This window comes from Urocitellus parryii, chromosome 5 (assembly GCF_045843805.1).
Source record: "Urocitellus parryii isolate mUroPar1 chromosome 5, mUroPar1.hap1, whole genome shotgun sequence".
In the NCBI taxonomy this organism is placed as follows: domain Eukaryota; kingdom Metazoa; phylum Chordata; class Mammalia; order Rodentia; family Sciuridae; genus Urocitellus; species Urocitellus parryii.
The window spans coordinates 176537314-176556489 of NC_135535.1; the positions used below are offsets into that span (position 1 = coordinate 176537314).

The 19176-nt window shown below is 35.6% G+C and overlaps 1 protein-coding gene across 1 annotated transcript in view; it reads left to right on the forward strand.

Moving 5' to 3' along the window:
• The window catches only part of Marchf5 (membrane associated ring-CH-type finger 5), a 36830-nt gene extending 18411 nt beyond the window's left edge, over window positions 1-18419 (forward strand). Inside the window, exons 3-6 of the mRNA XM_026397365.2 lie at window positions 8353-8483; window positions 13833-14016; window positions 14155-14321; window positions 15525-18419. Coding sequence (XP_026253150.1) covers window positions 8353-8483; window positions 13833-14016; window positions 14155-14321; window positions 15525-15641 — 599 coding nt within the window. The 3' untranslated portion in view covers window positions 15642-18419. The remainder of the gene's footprint in view (window positions 1-8352; window positions 8484-13832; window positions 14017-14154; window positions 14322-15524) is intronic.
• Window positions 18420-19176: the final 757 nt, after the last annotated feature.

The window sequence follows — 19176 nt, forward strand, 5'->3', positions numbered from 1 at the left end:
AATAATATTTTCTAGTGCAGACTAATTATTCCTGATTCACTGGTTAGAGCTCACTCTGAGATTACAGTCTTCATTCTAAGAGCATGCTATTATCATTTATGACGTTGTGAGTTAAATGTAATTTTCATTTTTACTCTTTGAATTAATATTCTTGAGTTATTGATTCATTTATTGTGAATATTATTAAATATTCTTGTAAATCTTGGATGTCCCTTGGAATATAGCAACAATTAAAAACCTAAAATAATTTATTTGAAAGTCCTAATTAATCTTTTCAAATTTGTGAAATGTGGGCTGGGGATGTAGTTCAGTGGTAGAGAATTCCCTAGCATCTTGAGGCTCTGGATTCGTTCCCCAGCACCACCAAAAGAAAAAGAAAAAAAAAAAAAAAGATCTCTTCAGGGTCAAAACTCTTATCATTTTGTCTTAAAACTGTCTGTAAACCAATTAATAGATTACCAGGAACTGCTATTTGTCCCTAAATGACGCTTGAGGAGCACTAACTAGAAAGAGGAATACTAACTAGAAAGAGGAATAGGAGACAAGAAAAGACGCAGAAAGGAAAAAGTGATAGCTAACATTCTACAGGATGATGTCTGTGTTTTGGGGTGGGGGTGAAATTTTTTGTTTTTGTTGTTTTCCCCCCTAAGTTTTCATATGGATTTAGCTTCATTCTGACTGGCTATCTGGCCAATTCTGCTTCTTTTCTAGGACTTATTGGTGGCAGGAATGAATGAATAAATGATGTTGAATGTATGTTTTCATTGTTGATAGGAAGCTCAGTTGCATCCTTCTCACTATTTGCTACCCCAACCCCATCTTGGGGTTTGCTTTCTTTTTTTCTAGTGAGGTAAGCCAGTTGTACACATGTACTGACTTAAAAACCTTGGTATTCAAAGTATGATCTGAGGATGAGCAACATTGATTGGCATCCTATGGGAGCTGTTAAGAATGCAGAGCACCACCTACTCACTCCCCGCTTTTACTGAATTGACATCTGCATTTTTAATAAGATCATCAGTTGATTTCTATATACATTAAATTTAAGAAGCATTACTTAAACAGCTTGGTAGCACATACCAATTGTTCCAGCTACTCAGGAGGATCACTTGAGCCTCTAGAAGTTTGAGGCCATTGTGGGGAACAGGGTAAGATCTCATTTCAAAATCGGGGGGGGGGGGGGGGGGGGGGAAGCATTACTTTAAAACATGAAGGGGGAGTACTAGTTGGAAAAGGCTTGCTTCCCATAATAAATAGTGCTGTTTTTATGTATTAATTAAAGATAATCAATGGTGGTGATTATCACACCTTAAAGGTTTTTTCAGCAGTCAGCTCTCATTAAAAGGGTCTTGACAACCCTGTTTGGTTTTGACTTTATTTACTTGTACTTTTCATTCTCTGCTTAGAATTGGCCTCCTTTTTCACATCAGAGACTTAAAAAAAAAAAAGCAATTAAAAAAACTTTCTGATCTTATCCCCTTTATAATCTTTACCTAAAATTACCTTAACAATCTGTATAGTTTTTACCATACTATCATACATTTCTTAATTTTGCTATAAGATTTTTCAATTATTTAAAGAATATTTATGAGAAATTGTTGTATATTCCATGCCTAATAAATACTTAGTACTTGACCTTATAGCCCACAAGTATTCTATGGTCTATTCTGTTGTTGTGAGGGGAAAAAAAAAATGGAAGCTTTCCCTTGGCACAAACTATAATAATCATAACTACTATATTGATTTTTAGTTATTAGTTATGGTAATGTAATGTACACCTAGGGTCAAAGTAGATGAGTACCATACCCTAGATCTTTCATTCTATGGGGTTGTTTGAGTTTTTTAATCAATTACTATTAGTTTGGTTATCTAAAAAACTACCTAATAAAATTAACCCTTCTCTCTATATAATCTAATGACTGACTTCTTGTTATTAAGCAAAGCAACTTACAGCCTGAATTCGCAGATGTTTTTTCTTGCATGAAGATGATAAAATCTCAACCTACAAGTAGAGCAAAAAATGAAGCTTAAATAAACTCTTAGATGTAGCATCCAAAGGTCTAGTGTTTAAGATAGTGATGAATCCAGTCCTAAAGAATTAAAACTTTTTTTGTCCCATCAACATTCCCATATACTTCCCCACCTCTTTTGTTGTTGTTGTTGTTGTTGTTGTTTGTTTGTTTTTTGGTACTGGGTGTTGAACCCAGGAGTACTCAACCACTGAGCCACATGCAGAGCCCTTTTTATTTTTTATTTTTGAGGCAGGATCTCACTAAGTTGCTGAGACTGGCTTTGAATTTGCAATCATCCCACCTCAGCCTCCTGAGCCACTGGGATTATAGGCATTTGCCAAATGTACCCAGCTACTTTGAACTTTTAATCCAGTTGGTTGTTTGGTATTATTTCATGTCTTCAATAAAATCCACATTTGTTGACCATGTAATTACTACTTTTTTAAAAAACCCATTTTTTAATTTTTATTTTTTGTAGTTTTAGATGAATATAAGCCTTTGTTTATATATGGTGCTAAGGATTGAACCCAATGCCACACCCATGCTAAGCAAGTGCTTTGCCACTGAGCTACAGCCTCAGGCTTAAAAAGTCCATTTTAATAACAGATTGAGTTAAATACTTGCCACAGGGTACTGCAGCTAGGACCTATGCCATTATATTCCATTGCCCTGTGGAGTAGACCAAAGTGCTCCAACATACAACCAAATACCATGTGCTGATGCTCTGAGATAGCTGTGGCCTAGAGGGTCCTTGAGAGTGATGTCAATCATCATCAAAAAAAGCATTTTTTAAGCACCTATCTGTACATGGTTCTGTCCTAGGCACTGTACAAAACGAGTTAAACAGACATGGCCCCTGTCCCTTGGGAGTTTTCAGTCTTAAGATGATGCTGACATGGACAGACATAAAGGATATTGAGACAACTGAACAAACATTGAACAAGAACATAAAGTACTAATATTATGTACAAGCAAAGGGGTAAGTGCATTTTGTGGAGTAGTATATAAAGGAAGCCTCAGGGGATATGACCAGGGTGGGCCAGGGAAACCAGTGAGCCTTTATCAAGTTAGATTAGTTTTTGCTGGGAAGTTGAGTTTTCATACAGATTTAATCAATGTAGGAACAGAACATTTCAGACATAGAATGCTACAAAAAGATTTGGAGCAAAGAGAAAAGTTTAGAACTATATTGTGAGACTCTTAGTGACCTCAAAAATCTGCACTTGTGGATAGCACTGAAAATAGGATTGGTGTTCTTATCCTAGCTGGTTGGCATTTGAGTTTGGGTCTTAGTCAAAACCAGTTCAGTGCAAAGCAGAAAAAGAAAAAGAAAAAAAAAAAAAAAACAGGAACTTGAGTGGCTTCTGTGTGCTATCTATTTTACTTGTTAAATCTATGTGATAAACTGTTGGCCACTTACCAGAAACCTTGGAGTTCATGGGAGCTGTTCAGTCTTTACAGAAACTTTACATGAGGTTGTCTTGTGAAGCACCTGTGTGTGCTCATTAAATCATGTTGTGTTAAGAGACTTTTGCACTCTGACAAGTCACAGTGATAACATTTCTCAAGAATTGATCATAGGTGTTTGGAGGATATTCTTTGTATCCCAGAAATAGACCCTGGAAATTCTGGGTATTATTATAAGCTTTGCCAACAGATGTTGAACACTATTAACAACCTGCCCTTCAGTCTCTAATTTCTTAAATTTCAAGATGTACTCTTTGTTTGTTTAGGGGTTTTTAGTTGTTGGGTTTTTGTTTTGTTTTGGTACTGGAAATTGAACCCAAGGACATCCTACCACTGAACTACATCTTACATCCTTTTTATTTGAGACAGGGCTGGCCTCAAACTTGTGATTCTCTGTCTCAGCCTTGGGAGTCCTTGGAATTGCAGGTGTGCACAAGACCTGGCTTTTTTGTTTTCTTTTGTTTTTTGAGACAGGGTCTCACTCTGTTTCCCAGCCTGATCCAAATTTCTGGGCTTAAGTGATCATCCCACCTCAGCCTCCTGAGTAGCTGGGACTACAGTTTGGCATCATTGCACACAGTCCAAAATGTACCTTTAACAACCATGCATGCATAGACTTGAATTTGAATGACAATGACAATAGTTGTCATTCAAAAGTCTACTTTTGCAGTATCTGCTAGACAAAACTGATTGTTTCTTTTTTTAATAGACATGAACTAGTGAGTTTCCAAAATATTTTCAGTTCACTTTTTGATGTCACTGAAATCTGAAATGTAAAAATCTTGAGTTTACCCAAAATATTAGGATATAGTTATCTTTGCAAAAGCTTCTTTATTGTACAAAAGAATTCACAAAATAGACTTCCTTTTAATTGTAGACTTCTTTATTTCCCTTTAAATTATTGGATTTTCAAAAGTTACATAAAACTTCTTTAGTCATCATTTCTGTTGAGAGCATAATAAGTGGTAAGGCCCACCACAGCATTAAAAATTCAATAATGTCTTTTTTCCCCCCAATAATGCCTTTTTAAAATAATGAAATTTGTATGCCCCTAGATTTTTACCTTTCATGATACATATATTTATGCTGCTGCTCCATTAGAATGGAGCTTTTCAAGGCCTAGGGTCTTGCCTTTCCTTATTTCCATAATTATTTATGCTATAATCTGACAATAAGAAGCAGCTAGTGACTGTTGTCATTTTCCTAAGATTATGGCCCTAAGCCATAGGATAGGGCACATAAGCTCCCTGATAGGAAGAGTATGAGTTAGGTAGACTGTTATCCAGAGGATTTTAGTGATTGTTCTTAGTCACCAAATATCTTGCCTATATAATCGTTAGCTCTCAAAAGTGCCTCCTTTTGGTGGCAGTTTATTATTCTAATAGCATGTTTAACACTGGGTTTTTTGTTGTCCACCTCCTTCTAAATATTAAACTAATCTTGGAATGGTACGTCTGGAAGTGCAATGAAGATTTAAGCAAAGTAAAACCTAAGGCAAAAGCCAAGGCAGAATTTTGTCAACAGACAAGAATTCAGTGGTATAAAATGCAGTCTGTATGTATTTGGCAAATCTTCAACCCATGGAATGCACAGAAAACTTCCAAAAGGATTTCTTGTACAAAAAAAAAAAAATGATACCACTGGGTGGCAATGAGCTCATTTTGTGAAAGCCCTCTGCAATCTTTTAAGGAAAAACAGTTCAAAAATCTAGATTGCCATTGTTTGTGATAGATAAAAGTATTATGATGGGTTGTTTTTTTAAAGAAATTCTATCACTTCAGTAATAGATATTTCCAACTACTATAAGTACCTCAATAGAAAATTCATTTTATTTGAGAATCATAGGAACTTGGGATACATTAATAAATAAAACCAGGGTTGGGATCGTGGCTCAGTGGTAGAGCGCTTGCCTCACACATGTGAGGCACTGGGTTCGATCCTCAGCACCACATAAAAATAAATAAACAAAGATATGTATCCATGCATAACTAAAAAAACATTTTAAGTAAATAAAACCAAAGAAATCCTTTTCCCTTTGGAGCTTATGTTTTAATGTAATAATCAGCAAACCCTTTCTGTAAAGAACCAGATAGTATTATTTTAAACTTTGCATGTGGAATGTTTCAATAAAACTTTATTTACCAAAAGTCATCTGGCTGGATTGGGCCCACAGGTAATAGTTACTCAACCCTTGTTATAGTAAGTGGAAGTAGATTTAATAAGTAAATTAGAGTATATTATGGTAAGCGCTTTTGTAAAAAGAGAATATAAATAAAGCAAAGTAATTGAATAGGGAGTATGATGAAGTAGGGATTAGGAGGTTGGGCTTCCTGAGGTCAAGAAGAAGAGGAACCAACTAAAGAGTTTGAAAAATAAGTGGTAAGATAAAAAGCAAGAGATGGTGATGTCCTAGAAGTTAATGGAAGAACCATATGTTAGGAATTAAAGGTGTCATGTTGCTGATAGGCCAAATAAGAGGAAGAGTGAACTTAGACCATTGAATTTAGATATGTGGAGGTTGTGAAACTGCTATGAGCAGTTTTGGTGGAGTGAGTCCAAGAGAGAATTTAAAGGAAGGATACAATTCTTTTGAGGAATTTTTTTTTACAAAGGAGCAAAGAAATATATTTAAGGAGTCAAGAAGGGTCAAGAGTTCTTTTATTAAGACAGAAGAAATAATAACAAGTTTGTTTGATGGAAGTAAGCCACTAAAAAGTAGGGGGGAAATGATGTAGAGAGTCAGAAAGAATTGGCTAGAACTGAGACCTGGAAGAATTGGTAAGGTGATGAAATATAGTTTACAAGTGATGGAATTGACCTTCAATAAATGGAATATTGGCAGATGGGCAGATGGGTACATGTGCTGGGGAGTCTCTAGATATTCTTTTGTGGCTTCAATTTTCTGATTTAAAAATTTTCAATAAAGAATTTGAGGAGCTGTGGCTCAGCAGTAGCATACTTGCCTGGCATGTGTGAAGCACTGGGATCAATTCTCAGCACCATATATAGATACATAAATAAAATAAAGGTCTATCAATGACTAAAAAATATATATTAAAAAAAGAATTTGAAAGGCCAGTACAGCGGTGCACTCATGTAATACCAGCAACTCTAGAGTCTAAGGCAGATTTGAGGCCCATCTTAGGAACTTAATAAGACTCTGTGTCAAAATAAAAAATAAAACCAAGTTTGGGATATAGCTCCAGTGGTATAGCACCCCTGGGCTTGATCCTCAATATCAAAAAAAGAAAAAGAATATGGCAGTTAAAATGTAGAGGTGTTATATATGTACACCCATGGTCTTCTAGTATTAGCATTTGAGGGATCTTTGGTAACTTACTAAGATGATTTTTATTGTACTTTCTGAGGGAATTATAAACTTAACCCAGTAAAATTATGTATTTCAAGAATTAAACTATTTTATGAGATTAAATGATGCATGTAATGCCTGTGTGCACCTGGTATTCTGTAAGAGTCACTCAAAAAATGCTACCTGTTGTTGGTCAGTAGGCACTGAATTAGGTTTACTTTCTCTTTGGTCCCCAAAGATAACCTTATCATAGTTTTTACATTTTTAAGTTAAAACTTGACAATGATAAATTAATATGCTACATTTTAAATCAAAGGTCCTTGGACATCTCTCCTAATATTCCCTTCATCATAGTCTCTCTCTCTCTCTCTCTCTTTTTTTTTTTTTTTTTAGTTATACATGGACACAATATCTTTATTTTGTTTGTTTATTTTTATGTGGTGCTAAGGATCGAGCTCAGGTCTCACATGTGAGAGGCGAGCGCTCTACTGTTGAGCCACAATCCCAGCCCCACATCATAGTCTCTCTTTATACAGTTACAATATCACTGGCTTCTGCAGTCAATGGGGAATCTTGATCAAGGGATCCACAAGATACTTTATTTTTAAATGTTGAATTATTTTACCAGATTGTTTTGTTAATTTTTTTGTATGGTGAAGATAACTTCTTTTGTGTATAGTCTCCTTTAGATTTTAAAACCCCCAAAGGTAGGTAGTAACTCTAATACATTTCTAAGAAAATGTCTGAAGTAAGTTTGTATATAGAGGAAATCTTCAATAGATATAATGATGACTAAATCAAGAGATTTCCTTTACCTTTGGTTAAGCTTAGCTATCCAATTCTTTGGCCTTGTGTGGAACAAACCTGAGACCTTTCCATTTCTATAAAAAATTCTGGAGCTAAATTATTGACTTAATGGCAGTTAGAAGAATATATCCAAAATAGTAAGCACATAATAGAAGCATAATTGGCATCTAAAGTTGTTCAAAAGCCATAAAAACCAGCATCGTAATCATAAAAAGAAGCTTTTTTCAAGAATAATATTCAACTAAATATAGCATATTGAAAATCAGGTAAAATAAAGTGTGTAGCTACAAGAAAATAGCCTTGGTTACCTTTACACACTGTACCAAGATACACAATGAGGGAAGCCAGAGAAAGTGATGTTCTTACCAAGTACTACAGAATTTAATGGTTGCCAGGAACTATTTGAAAAGAGCAAGCTAAAATGGCCCTTTCACTCTGCAGTAGCCAGTGTGATTAAGAAATGGAAGTAAGAGGACTTGTTCTTTCATAAGGAGCAGCTGTATTTGAGGCTCTAATTATAGGTTCAATAACAAAGATAAAAATTTGAACAGGCTATTTCCCAGAATTTAGGAAGTAATATTTGCTATTCATACAAGTGACTGAGAAATGCTAAACTGTTCAAATCTGAGTTTCCACCAAATTTTTAAAGCATCAGAATATAAGATTTCATAAAAGTATTTTAGATCTATAGGAAATATTGAACAAGTCAATTTAAAAATCCACCTTATGTTGAAACTTTTTTTTTTCCTATTACAGGTCCAGTTGTTTATGTCTTGGATCTTGCAGATAGACTGATCTCAAAAGCTTGTCCATTTGCTGCAGCAGGAATAATGGTTGGCTCTATCTATTGGACAGCTGTGACTTACGGAGCAGTAACAGTGATGCAGGTTTATTATTTTACTTTATTCAGTGATAGATACTACCTTTGATGTGAAGATCTATTAAATATTTTTAATTTATTATTTTGGATAAGTAATGATGTGGCTTAAAATAAGAAAAGATATAAAAAGCTATCTAGTAAGAAGTCTTCCTATTCCTGTTCTTCATTTGTCCAGGTCCCATCTCATCTCTAGGTAGCCGCTGTTGTTAGTTTCATGTATATTTCTCCAGTTTGACTTTATGTACAAGAAAAAACAAACAGGTTTTTTGTTGTTGTTGCTCTACTCTCCTATCTCCTGAAATATAACTGTAGCTTTTTTTTCTTCTTCTTCTTTTTCTTTTTTTGGGTGGTTTTGGGGATTGAATTCAGGGCCTCATGAATGCTAGGCAAGCATGTACCACTGAGCTATATTCCCAGCACCTGTAGCCCTTTTTCTTTTTTTGTACAAGAAATTGAATTCGGGACACTGAGCCACATTTCCAGCTCTTTTTATATTTTATTTAGAAACAGGGTCTCACTAGTTACTGAGGCTGGCTTTGAACTCAGCTGCCTCAGCTTCTTGAGCTGCTGGGATTACAGGTATTTGCTACTACTTCACTCACTGTAATTGGCTTGGCTGCCCTCTTTTTTTTTTTTTTTTTTTTGGTGGTGCTGGGGATTGAACCCAGGGCCTTGTACATGTAAGGCAAGCACTCTACCAACTGAGCTATAGCCCCAGTCCTCCCCTCTTGGGGGTCTTTTTATATGTCTATACAGAAATTTAGAATTCTGTGTCTGGAATTACAACAGTTTATTAACCAGTCTCTTATTGATGGACAATTAATTGCTTCCAATCTTATGTTATTATAAACTGCTACAATCAGTAACTTCTGAAGATTAAAGAGACTTAAAGTTTCAAGATTCATTCCCAAGCACTTGATTCTCTTCTTTTTCATCTCTTCCTTAAAGATATTCAGCTATCGTCTTGTTTTACTGTGTGTGTGTGTGTGTGTGTGTTTTCAGATCAGCCTTTCATCCTGTTTCTAGTCATGTAATTGCAGCTTAACGTGTCTTCTTCAGTGACCTATTTTGACTTCACACATAACTAAAATCAGACTAGGTTTTTGTTGTTGTTTGTTTGTTTTTGCAGTTAAGTTGGTTTTTTTAAAATTTTGTTCTAATTATACACTACAGCAGAATACACTTCAATTCATAGTACACAAATGGAGCACAATTTTTCACTTCTTTGGTTGTACACGAAGTAGAATTACACCATTTCTGCAATCATACATGTACCTAGGGTAATGATGTCTGTTTCATTCCACCGTCTTTTTTATCCCATGCCCCCTCCCCTCTTCTCCCTCCCCTTTGCCCAATCCAAAGTTTCCCCATTCATCCTATGCCACTCTCCTCATTATAGATCATCATCCACTTATCAGAGAAAACATTCAGCCTTTGGTACTTTTTGAGATTGACTTACTTCGCTTACTTCTCCAACTCCATCCATTTACCTGCAGATGCCATAATTTTATTCTCTTTTAATGCTGAGTAATATTCCATTGTGTATATATAACACAGATTCTTTATCCATTCATCTATTGAAGGGCATCTAGGTTGGTTCCACAGTTTAGCTGTTGTGAATTGTGGTGCAATAAATATTGATGTGGCTGCATCACTGCAGTATGATGATTTTAAGTTCTTTGGATATAGACCAAGGAGTGGGGTAGCTGGGTCAAATGGTGGTTCCATTCCAAGTTTTCTGTTTTCTTTTTTCTTTGGTACTGGGAATTGAACTCAGGGGTACTCAACCACTAAGTCACAATCCCAGCCCTTTTTTGTATTTTATTTAGAAACAGGGTCTCACAGAGTTACTTTACTAAGTTGCTGAGGCTGGCTTTGAATTCATGATCCTCCTGCCTCAGCCTCCTGAGGCTGGTATTACAGGTGTGCACCACCATGCCCAGCCCATTCCAAGTTTTCTAAGGAGCTTGCACACTGCTTTCCAGATTGGTTGCACCAATTTGCATTCCACCAGCAATACATGAATATACCTTTTCCCCACATTCTTGCCAACACTTATTGTTTATATTCTTGGTAATGGCCATTCTGACTGGAGTGAGGTGAAATATTAGAGTAGTTATGATTTGCATTTCTCTAATTACTAGAGATGTTTTCATATGGATTGATTGTATGACTTCTTCTGAGAAGCGTCTGTTCAGTTTCTTAGCCCATTTATTGATTGGGTTTTTTGTTTTGTTTGTTTTTTGTTGTTGTTTTTGTTTGAGTTCTTAAACATCCTGAAGATTAGAGATCTATCTATTGTGCATGTGGTAAAAATTGGCTCCCATTCTGTAGGCTCTCTCTTCACCTCATTGTTTCTTTTGCTGATAAGAAGCTTTTCAGTTTGAATTCATCCCATTTATTGATTCTTGATTTTATTTCTTGCGCTTTGGGAGTCTTTTTAAGGAAGTGAGAGCCTAATGATGAAGATTTAGGCCTACTTTTTCTTCTATTAGGCTCAGGTCCTCTGGTCTTATTCCTAGATTCTTGATCCACTTTGAGTTGAGTTTTGGGCATGGTGAGAGATAGGAGTTCAATTTCATTTTGCTGCATATGTATTTCCAGTTTTCCCAGCACCATTTGTTGAATAAGCTATCTTTTCTCCAGTGAATATTTTTGGCACCTTTGTCTAGTACGACATTACCATATTTACATGGGTTTGTCTCTGTGTCCTCTACCTGTACCATTGGTCTACAAGTCTATTTTGGTGCCAATACCATGCTGTTTTTGTTACTATAGTTCTCTAGTAGAGTTTTAAGGTCTGGGATAGTGATGCCACCTGCTTCACTCCTCTTACTAAGGATTGCCTTGGCTATTCTGGGTCTCTTATTTTTCCAGATGAATTTCATGATTGCTTTTTCTAATTTCTTTCTTTAGTGTTCTGTAGTTTTCATTGTAGAGATCTTTTGCCTCTTTTTTTAGGTTGATTCTCAAGTGTTTTATTTTTGAGGCTATTGTAAATGAAGTAGTTTTCCTAATTTCTCTTTCAGAGGATTCCAGACTTGTCTGGAAACCTAAATTTATTCCCAATTATAACTTCTCTTTGATTCCTACTGTCTTTCCATTCTGGGTTTGTATCCTACAATCTTAGATTGCCTTTGCTCTTCCTACTTGATGGCCCCCTATCCAATCCACTAGCCAAGTCTAAGTAGTTTTTCTGTTTTGATAGGCCTTGGCCTTGCTTCTATAGCTTTCTTTCTATAATCTTTACCACCTAGATGGCTAAAGGACCCTCTTGATTGATTTCTCTGACTTCATTCTTTTCTATCCATCCTTCCAAATGAATCTTTTTAAAGTACCTTCAACTTCAACAGCTTACTCCCCAGTATTTGTTTTTGGGGATTTTAGGTTTTGGTTTTGGTTTTTTGGGGAGGTGGGGTTTGATGCTAGGAATTGAACCCAGCGCCACTTTACCACAGAGCTACCTTCCCAAACCTTTTTTTTTCCTCCTGGAGACAGGATTTCAATAAGTTGCTCAGGGCCTTGCTGAGGCTGGCCTTGAACTTCTGATCCTTCTGCTGAGCTCAGCCTCCCAAGTTGCTGAGATTAAAGGCCTGCACCAACACATCTAGTTGATTAAATATTTCATAAGTAACCCAGTAGTAGTTAACACACTTAGGTTTGTAAATGATGTAATTTGCTTTTCTATAATATAGAGAGTGCATGGCAAAAAAAGGGACAGAGTTATATCTAATATTCTAAAAGTTGCATTGACCTATGAATAGTAAGCAGTCTTTATGATTGTTCCATTAATAATCATGATGAAATAAAGTATTATGAGGCTTCTTCATAAAATGTTGATGGCATCCCAAAAATCTAGATATAGTCACTGGAATGAATCACAAATAGTAAAACATCATTTGTCATGATTATAATCAATAAAAGTTGAGGGCTGGGGATGTGGCTCAAGCGGTAGCGCGCTCGCCTGATTCTCAGCATCACAAACAAACAAAGTTGTTGTATCCGCCAAAAACTAAAAAATAAATATTAAAATTCCCTCTCTCTCTCAAAAAAAAAAAAAAAAAAGAGAGATTCACTGACTTGGAAAAAAATGCAGAGTCCTCCACAGTCATACGTCATCCTACTTTGAAGCCTATTGACCTGTGTCCTCCACTCCATCCTTTTTTTTTTTTTTTTTTTTTTGAGAATTTTTTTTAATATTTTTTAGTTTTCAGCGAACACAACATCTTTGTTTGTATGTGGTGCTGAGGATCAAACCCGGGCCACACGCATACCAGGCGAGCACGCTACTGCTTGAGCACATCCCCAGCCCTCCATCCTTATTTTGTCTAGTTTACCTCTGTATTTTGGCTTATGTCATCTTCTCTGCCTACTGCCTGCCTTTCCAGTCTTTTCTCCACTTACCCAAATCTAAACTTTCCTTATAGGCTTAGCTACTCTTTCTCCATGAAGCTTACCAGCTACTTACTACCTATTGTAATTTATTCCTCTGCATTCATGATATTTCTCAAATTGCAATTTTGTGACAAAGAAACTGTTATTTCTAATTTACTAGCTTAGAGATTTTACATGTCCAGTGCTATATAGCAAGAAAGAAGCATTAGGACTCCTATCTCTTAATCTGAACACAGGCAGCTAAAGCAGTTCATCCTGGAACAGAGGAACCTTAACATCCAGCCTAGTTTCTACTTTTGGAACTTAATTTTATTTCTTCTTCTTTTTTTCCTTTTTTTTTTTTTTTTTTTTAATTATGTTGCTACTGCTGTTTTGTTTTTGTTTTTTGAGTCAGGATCTCATTATGTGGCCCAGGCTGATTGAACTCCCAAGTGGCTGGGCTTATAGGCATGTGCCACTGTGTCCTGGGCCTTGCACATGGGCAGCACATGTTCTACCACTGAACTATAACCAAGTCCCAAGAAGTGAGTTTTTAGCCATCTCTCAAAGACAACCAGTCCTACCCCTTCTCTTGACTGTGCTTACCTCCTAGAAGGAATAGCAAGAATACAGATGTTCTTTGAAGACAGATAGGACCTAGAATCTTATCCCAGTCCTATATCCCACTCCAACAAAATCAAAAGAGAAATAGAAGCAAACACCAAGCCCCCGCTCCTCCACTGAAATGTAATCAGCCATTTTTAATTTCAGTGTAATATGAAATAGCATGGACTTTGTTTTTTCCTTGAATAAAGAGATTTCTTATTTAAAAAAAACCAGACCAATAGCTTTCCAGTTTATTTTAAATATTTATTTCTATGTCTTTTGAAATTAAGCATTTCCTATAAAGTGAACTAAACTCAAACATGCACCACTTCATTTGATAAGAAAACGATTCTAACAAATGTTAACTGTTTCATAGGTTGTAGGCCATAAAGAAGGGCTGGATGTTATGGAGAGAGCTGATCCTTTATTTCTTTTAATTGGACTTCCTACTATTCCTGTCATGCTGATATTAGGCAAGATGATTCGCTGGGAGGATTATGTGCTTAGACTATGGCGCAAATACTCAAATAAACTACAAATTTTGAACAGTATATTTCCAGGTAAGGTCCTGAATTTTGATTATAAGGTTTTCTGTCAAACTGATCTTATAAAAGAACATAACATTTTAGAGAAATGTTTGAAGATTTTTTGTAGCTATTCTGAAGTATTAGCACTAATATACTGCATCTTTTCTATAGGAATTGGTTGTCCTGTTCCCCGAATTCCAGCCGAAGCTAATCCTTTAGCAGATCATGTCTCTGCTACCCGAATTTTGTGTGGAGCCCTTGTCTTTCCTACTATTGCGACAATAGTTGGTAAACTGATGTTCAGTAGTGTTAACTCTAATTTACAAAGGACAATCTTGGTAAGATGGCTTTAATGCTTGTTACTTTTTCAAGTGGCATACAAAAGACAGTTAACTATATTTGCTTTTAAAGAGGAGAGGGTATACAAATATTGGATTCATGGCTCCTATGCCTTAAGCATCACACTGTCATCCACTAGCTTGAGTGGAATAAAAAAGGGAAGAGGGCTGGGGATATAGCTCAACTGGTAGAGTACTTCCCCCGCATGCACAAGGCCCTGGATTTGATCCCCAGCACCACCACCACAAAAAAAAAAAAAAAAAAAAAAAAAAGCCACTATAGTAGTTCTGGCTTTCTAGAACTATTTTGAAAGTAAATTACAGAATATGGATGAATCATTATCCATCCCATTTGCCAACTGGATTATGGTAAAGAGCTTCTGCTGTAGGGTCAGAATGCCTGGTTTAATGCTTTTTCTTTCCTTTTTTTTTTTTTTTTTTTTTTTTTTTGTACTGAGGTTTGAACCTACAGCTGCTTTATCACTGAGGAGTCCCTAGCCGTAGTCTTTTTTTATTTTTTATTTTGGGACAGGGTCTCAACCAAGTTGAATTGCCCTGCTAAATTGCTGAGGCTGACCTTGAACTTGTGATGCCTCCCAAGTCACTGGGATTACAGGCATGTGCCACTGTGCCCTATCCTGATTTAAATCCTAACCCAGAAATAGCCTTGCTATGAAACATAAACCAAATTTCTTGACTTCTCTGTGCCTGTAGAATGGGTGGCTATCTTGGAATAATTACAAGGATTAAATCAGATAAATACTGGCACATAGTAAGCTCTCCTATTGTTTACTCTCTTTTTGGAGATAGGGGAGGACTCAGATCAACCACAGATTTTAAACATTGCTATGCAAGCACTCTACCACTGAGCCAAACCCCAAGCCCCTTGCTTTCATTACTATTATTCCATTTTCCCCCTCTGTTACTTTGCACATAGTGCCTTGACATTCTTCTTACTATATCAGAATGGATGTAGAACTAAGTGGAAGGAAAATTACTCAGGTAGGATAATGGGGAAAGCATTTCCATATTCTGTTACTTATAATGTCTATCTCTCTCAATCCCTATTAGAAAAGATAGCCATTCACTTGCAATCACCTGATTTAGGTTAGCATAAAAGCCTATGTCTTTGGTGATCTAAATAAAATTCTTTTTACTGTCTAGATCTGCATTATAAAAAGCTAATTTTCCTTTTTATTCTAGGGTGGAATTGCTTTTGTTGCCATAAAAGGAGCATTTAAGGTTTACTTCAAACAGCAGCAATATTTACGTCAGGCACACCGCAAAATTCTAAATTATCCAGAGCAAGAAGAAGCATAAAACTGTGACTTCTGTTTGTTCTGCAGTCCTCTCATCCTTATGAGTCTGTTGTGTCGTTTTGATTCCATCATTAATGCACTAGTGGAGACTTGTTATAAGCTGCTGCTCCTATATTTTTAAGAAATATAATAAAGCACTTAGGGCAGGGGAAATCCTCTCAGTAATCACGGAACCTAAGGATGTGATTCGTTTTCATGGTTTTGTATGTACTTCTTTTGTGGCAGTCATCTAAACCATTATCTTAGCATGGTAAACCTGAGTTTGTTCATATTTTCTCCAGATATGTAAAGATCAAACTGTACAAATATTAAAAATGCACATGCTGTTTTATTCTAATGCCTCTTTTGTACATGTTCATGTTCAGTGTCTTCTTAGAATCAGCAACTTAATGAAGGTACTATGAGGATTTTTCTCACCGACATAATTTGATTACTTGCGAAACAGGAACACATGTTAATTTGAGGAAATGTAAATTAGTTATGAATAAGTAACAAACCAAAAATGTATGTAAACATCAAATAATTATCTGAACAAATGAAATTTTGTTGTGTTTTCCTTAACTCATGTGATGTCCTTCAAATGTGTAGGGTAAAAGTTCACAGGGCTTCCAGATCACTTTTTCACTATTAAATTTTATTTATACAATGTTGACATCTCATAATTCATAATGTAATTTTGACTCATGTAGTCTTGATTATAGTGTGTGTATATTTGTGTGTGTCTGTGTGTGAGAGAGGATGTGTGTGTGTGAGAGAGAGATCAGATCCTTTGATCTCTGGAGTAAGATTTTTAAATCCATATTTGTAGAAATTAGAGCTGCCAGTTTATAGTAGTTTAAACAGAATGATTTGCAAAAAAATGAAAACAAAAAAGTCAAAATTATTTTATTCTCCTCTTTCATTGATTCAGATATTTGTTGGTCACCTTATATTTACCCCAGGCACTATACAGAGTGCTATTGGATACAGTGGTGAACAAGAGAGTTGGTCCTAGCTCTTACAGTGTTTATAATTTAGTGTCAGCAGATAGAAAAACATCAGTGAGTATACCAAGGTGAGGCCTTGAACTCTTTGCTTTAATATCAGTCAATGAGGAGATAATTATGAAAACAAGTCCTGAGTAAATATTGAGGTCACTGTTTTTGACTCTGTCAGTTTATTATAGAAAACCAATACTAATGTTTTTAGATTTTAATTGCTTCTCATATTTGAGGCTAGCACCTTAATAATCATTGTTTAAGTAGTTTTGTATTCACTTTTCAAAAGTAATTATTTATTTTAAGTCATTTTCAATAGAGTGGCCATCTTAATGTCCAGCAATCTGAATGGTCTTTCAATTATTTTCACTAGCTAAAATTAATTTTTAAAGGTAGTTATAAAAACCCTATTTATTTATTATTATTTTGTTCACAGTATCTAATGCATGATAATAGTAAATGTTTCTTACTGTTAAGTGGCCACTTCCTTTAGGAGTGTAGCATATATAGGTTGAGCTATGTTAGATTGTAATAATGTTTGTTAATTTTAGTAATTAAAGACTGGTATCATTCTGTAGTATAAATGTCTTAATTTTGAGTTGTATAGCATTTATGTGAATGGATGTTGAATGTTAAAAGTTGTAATTATTTGGGGAGGAAAGAAGATTTGACTGAGTGAGTCTTATTAAGAACACTGCTACCATTCTGAAGGGGAAATATAAAATCTATGACTATATATAAAATCTTAGGTTATATAGCTGTAATTATAAAATATATTGGCTTTTCTTTAATTTTCAATATGAAAAGATATATTAAATAGACATTTCCTGCATAGTTTTGTTATACAGAACAGCTTCTAGGCAGCATTTACTAATGTTATGCAAGCACACAGTTCCCCATTTATTCCTTTAATGCCCAAGATGGAGAATAACTTCTTGGGTTTATTGGCATCAAGGCCCTGGAGGGCCAGAGAAGCAACAACTATAATCCTTTGAGGGCAGGAGGGAGGCTTTTCTAAGGCTATGCAGAAGGAACTACAAGTGCCTGGGGACCAGAGTGACCTCTAGACCTGGAATGGAACACTTACAGAGCCTTAGCTTAAGAAATACCATGTGCCAGTTGTTCTGGGAAGGTGGCCTGCCCTGCCATGAAGCAACAAAGAACATAGGCAAACTGAAAGTTGGATGGACCTGAGTTCAGATCCTAATTCAGCTTTTCATAACTGCATATGACCTTTGCCAGGTAACTTAACTTTTCTTCCCCACAGTTCTCTTCATACTGAAATGCAGATAATACTTAGAAGACTATCTGCAATTAACTGAGAAGGGAACAGAGGCACTTTGAGCACAAAATACCCCCTAAGGAGTAGTTTCTTAATTGCTATTGTTTTTACACTCTAGGAAAAGAGAATGAAGAGGTAAAGGAAAGGCAGCGGAGTACAAATTCAAGAGATGATGTAGCCTTTTGAGATGGATGGGTATATTTTGTTTTCTAGTTTATTTTCATATTGCTTTTTTGTTATTTCCAGAAACTTTTATGTTTTAAACCTCTTTTATAAAATTCAACAACTATTAGAAATCTATTCTTTGCAGAAGTTATCTCCATTTAAGTGGCTGAAAATATTGTTCATCATTACATGATTATCAAATGACTATGAAGAATATAAAATTAAACTTAGTGACTTAGTCACTGCCTTGCTAACTCTGCTGTAATTTTTTCAAATGTCTTGTTTTTAATATAATATAGCGGACTATCTCAATACTGGCTGGATTAAGTTGAATAAAGAATTTTTATGTTCTCTAGGTGTTCTTTGTCTGTTGAACAAATCCCAGAACTATTCATTAATTCTGTACCTGCTTATGTAATTGTTTTTAAATTTGTTACCAGAATTCTAGTGAGACTTCTCAATATAAAAATAATCTGCAATTTAAAAAGTATAAAGGCATTTGTCTTAATTTTTGGTAATCAGGCTAGCCTAAATTCCAAGTAAGTTCTAGTGATTAACATATGTTCCTCCTTTCCTCAGAGCCTCTTGAACTGAATATGATTAGATAAGTAACTAGGCAAGGATTGTGGTGGTCTTGTACCATGGAATTTTATAAAGTAGTCAAGTGAGTTGGAAACACAAAGTGCTTCCTCTGACATACTGAGAACTTAAGTCTCTGAAATAGAATCTTCTGGAATGACTAAGTCAAATAAAGGCTACAGGGATTGATTGCATTGGATCTAAGTAATTTTGTTACCTCTCTCTGAGAGGCTAACAGGGAAATGGCCTGAAGTTGAAAGGTACTAGATGCATGTTCTAGCTGATAATAGAGGTTTGTTCATCGCTTTCATTGATTCTCTGAAATCAAAATTTGCTGTTACTCTGCTGTCACTCCTCCCCATGCTCATCAGAAATGCAAAAAGTGATGGACTAATCTTATTTAATCAACTAGGCAAAAAGGAAGGGAGGAAGGGTTTGTAGCTGAATACCTATAGAAGCCTTGTGTACAAGTAACAGACCATCTGGTCAACCCATGTAGCTTCAAGCATTTTATTGGTAAGAGCATGCCCAGG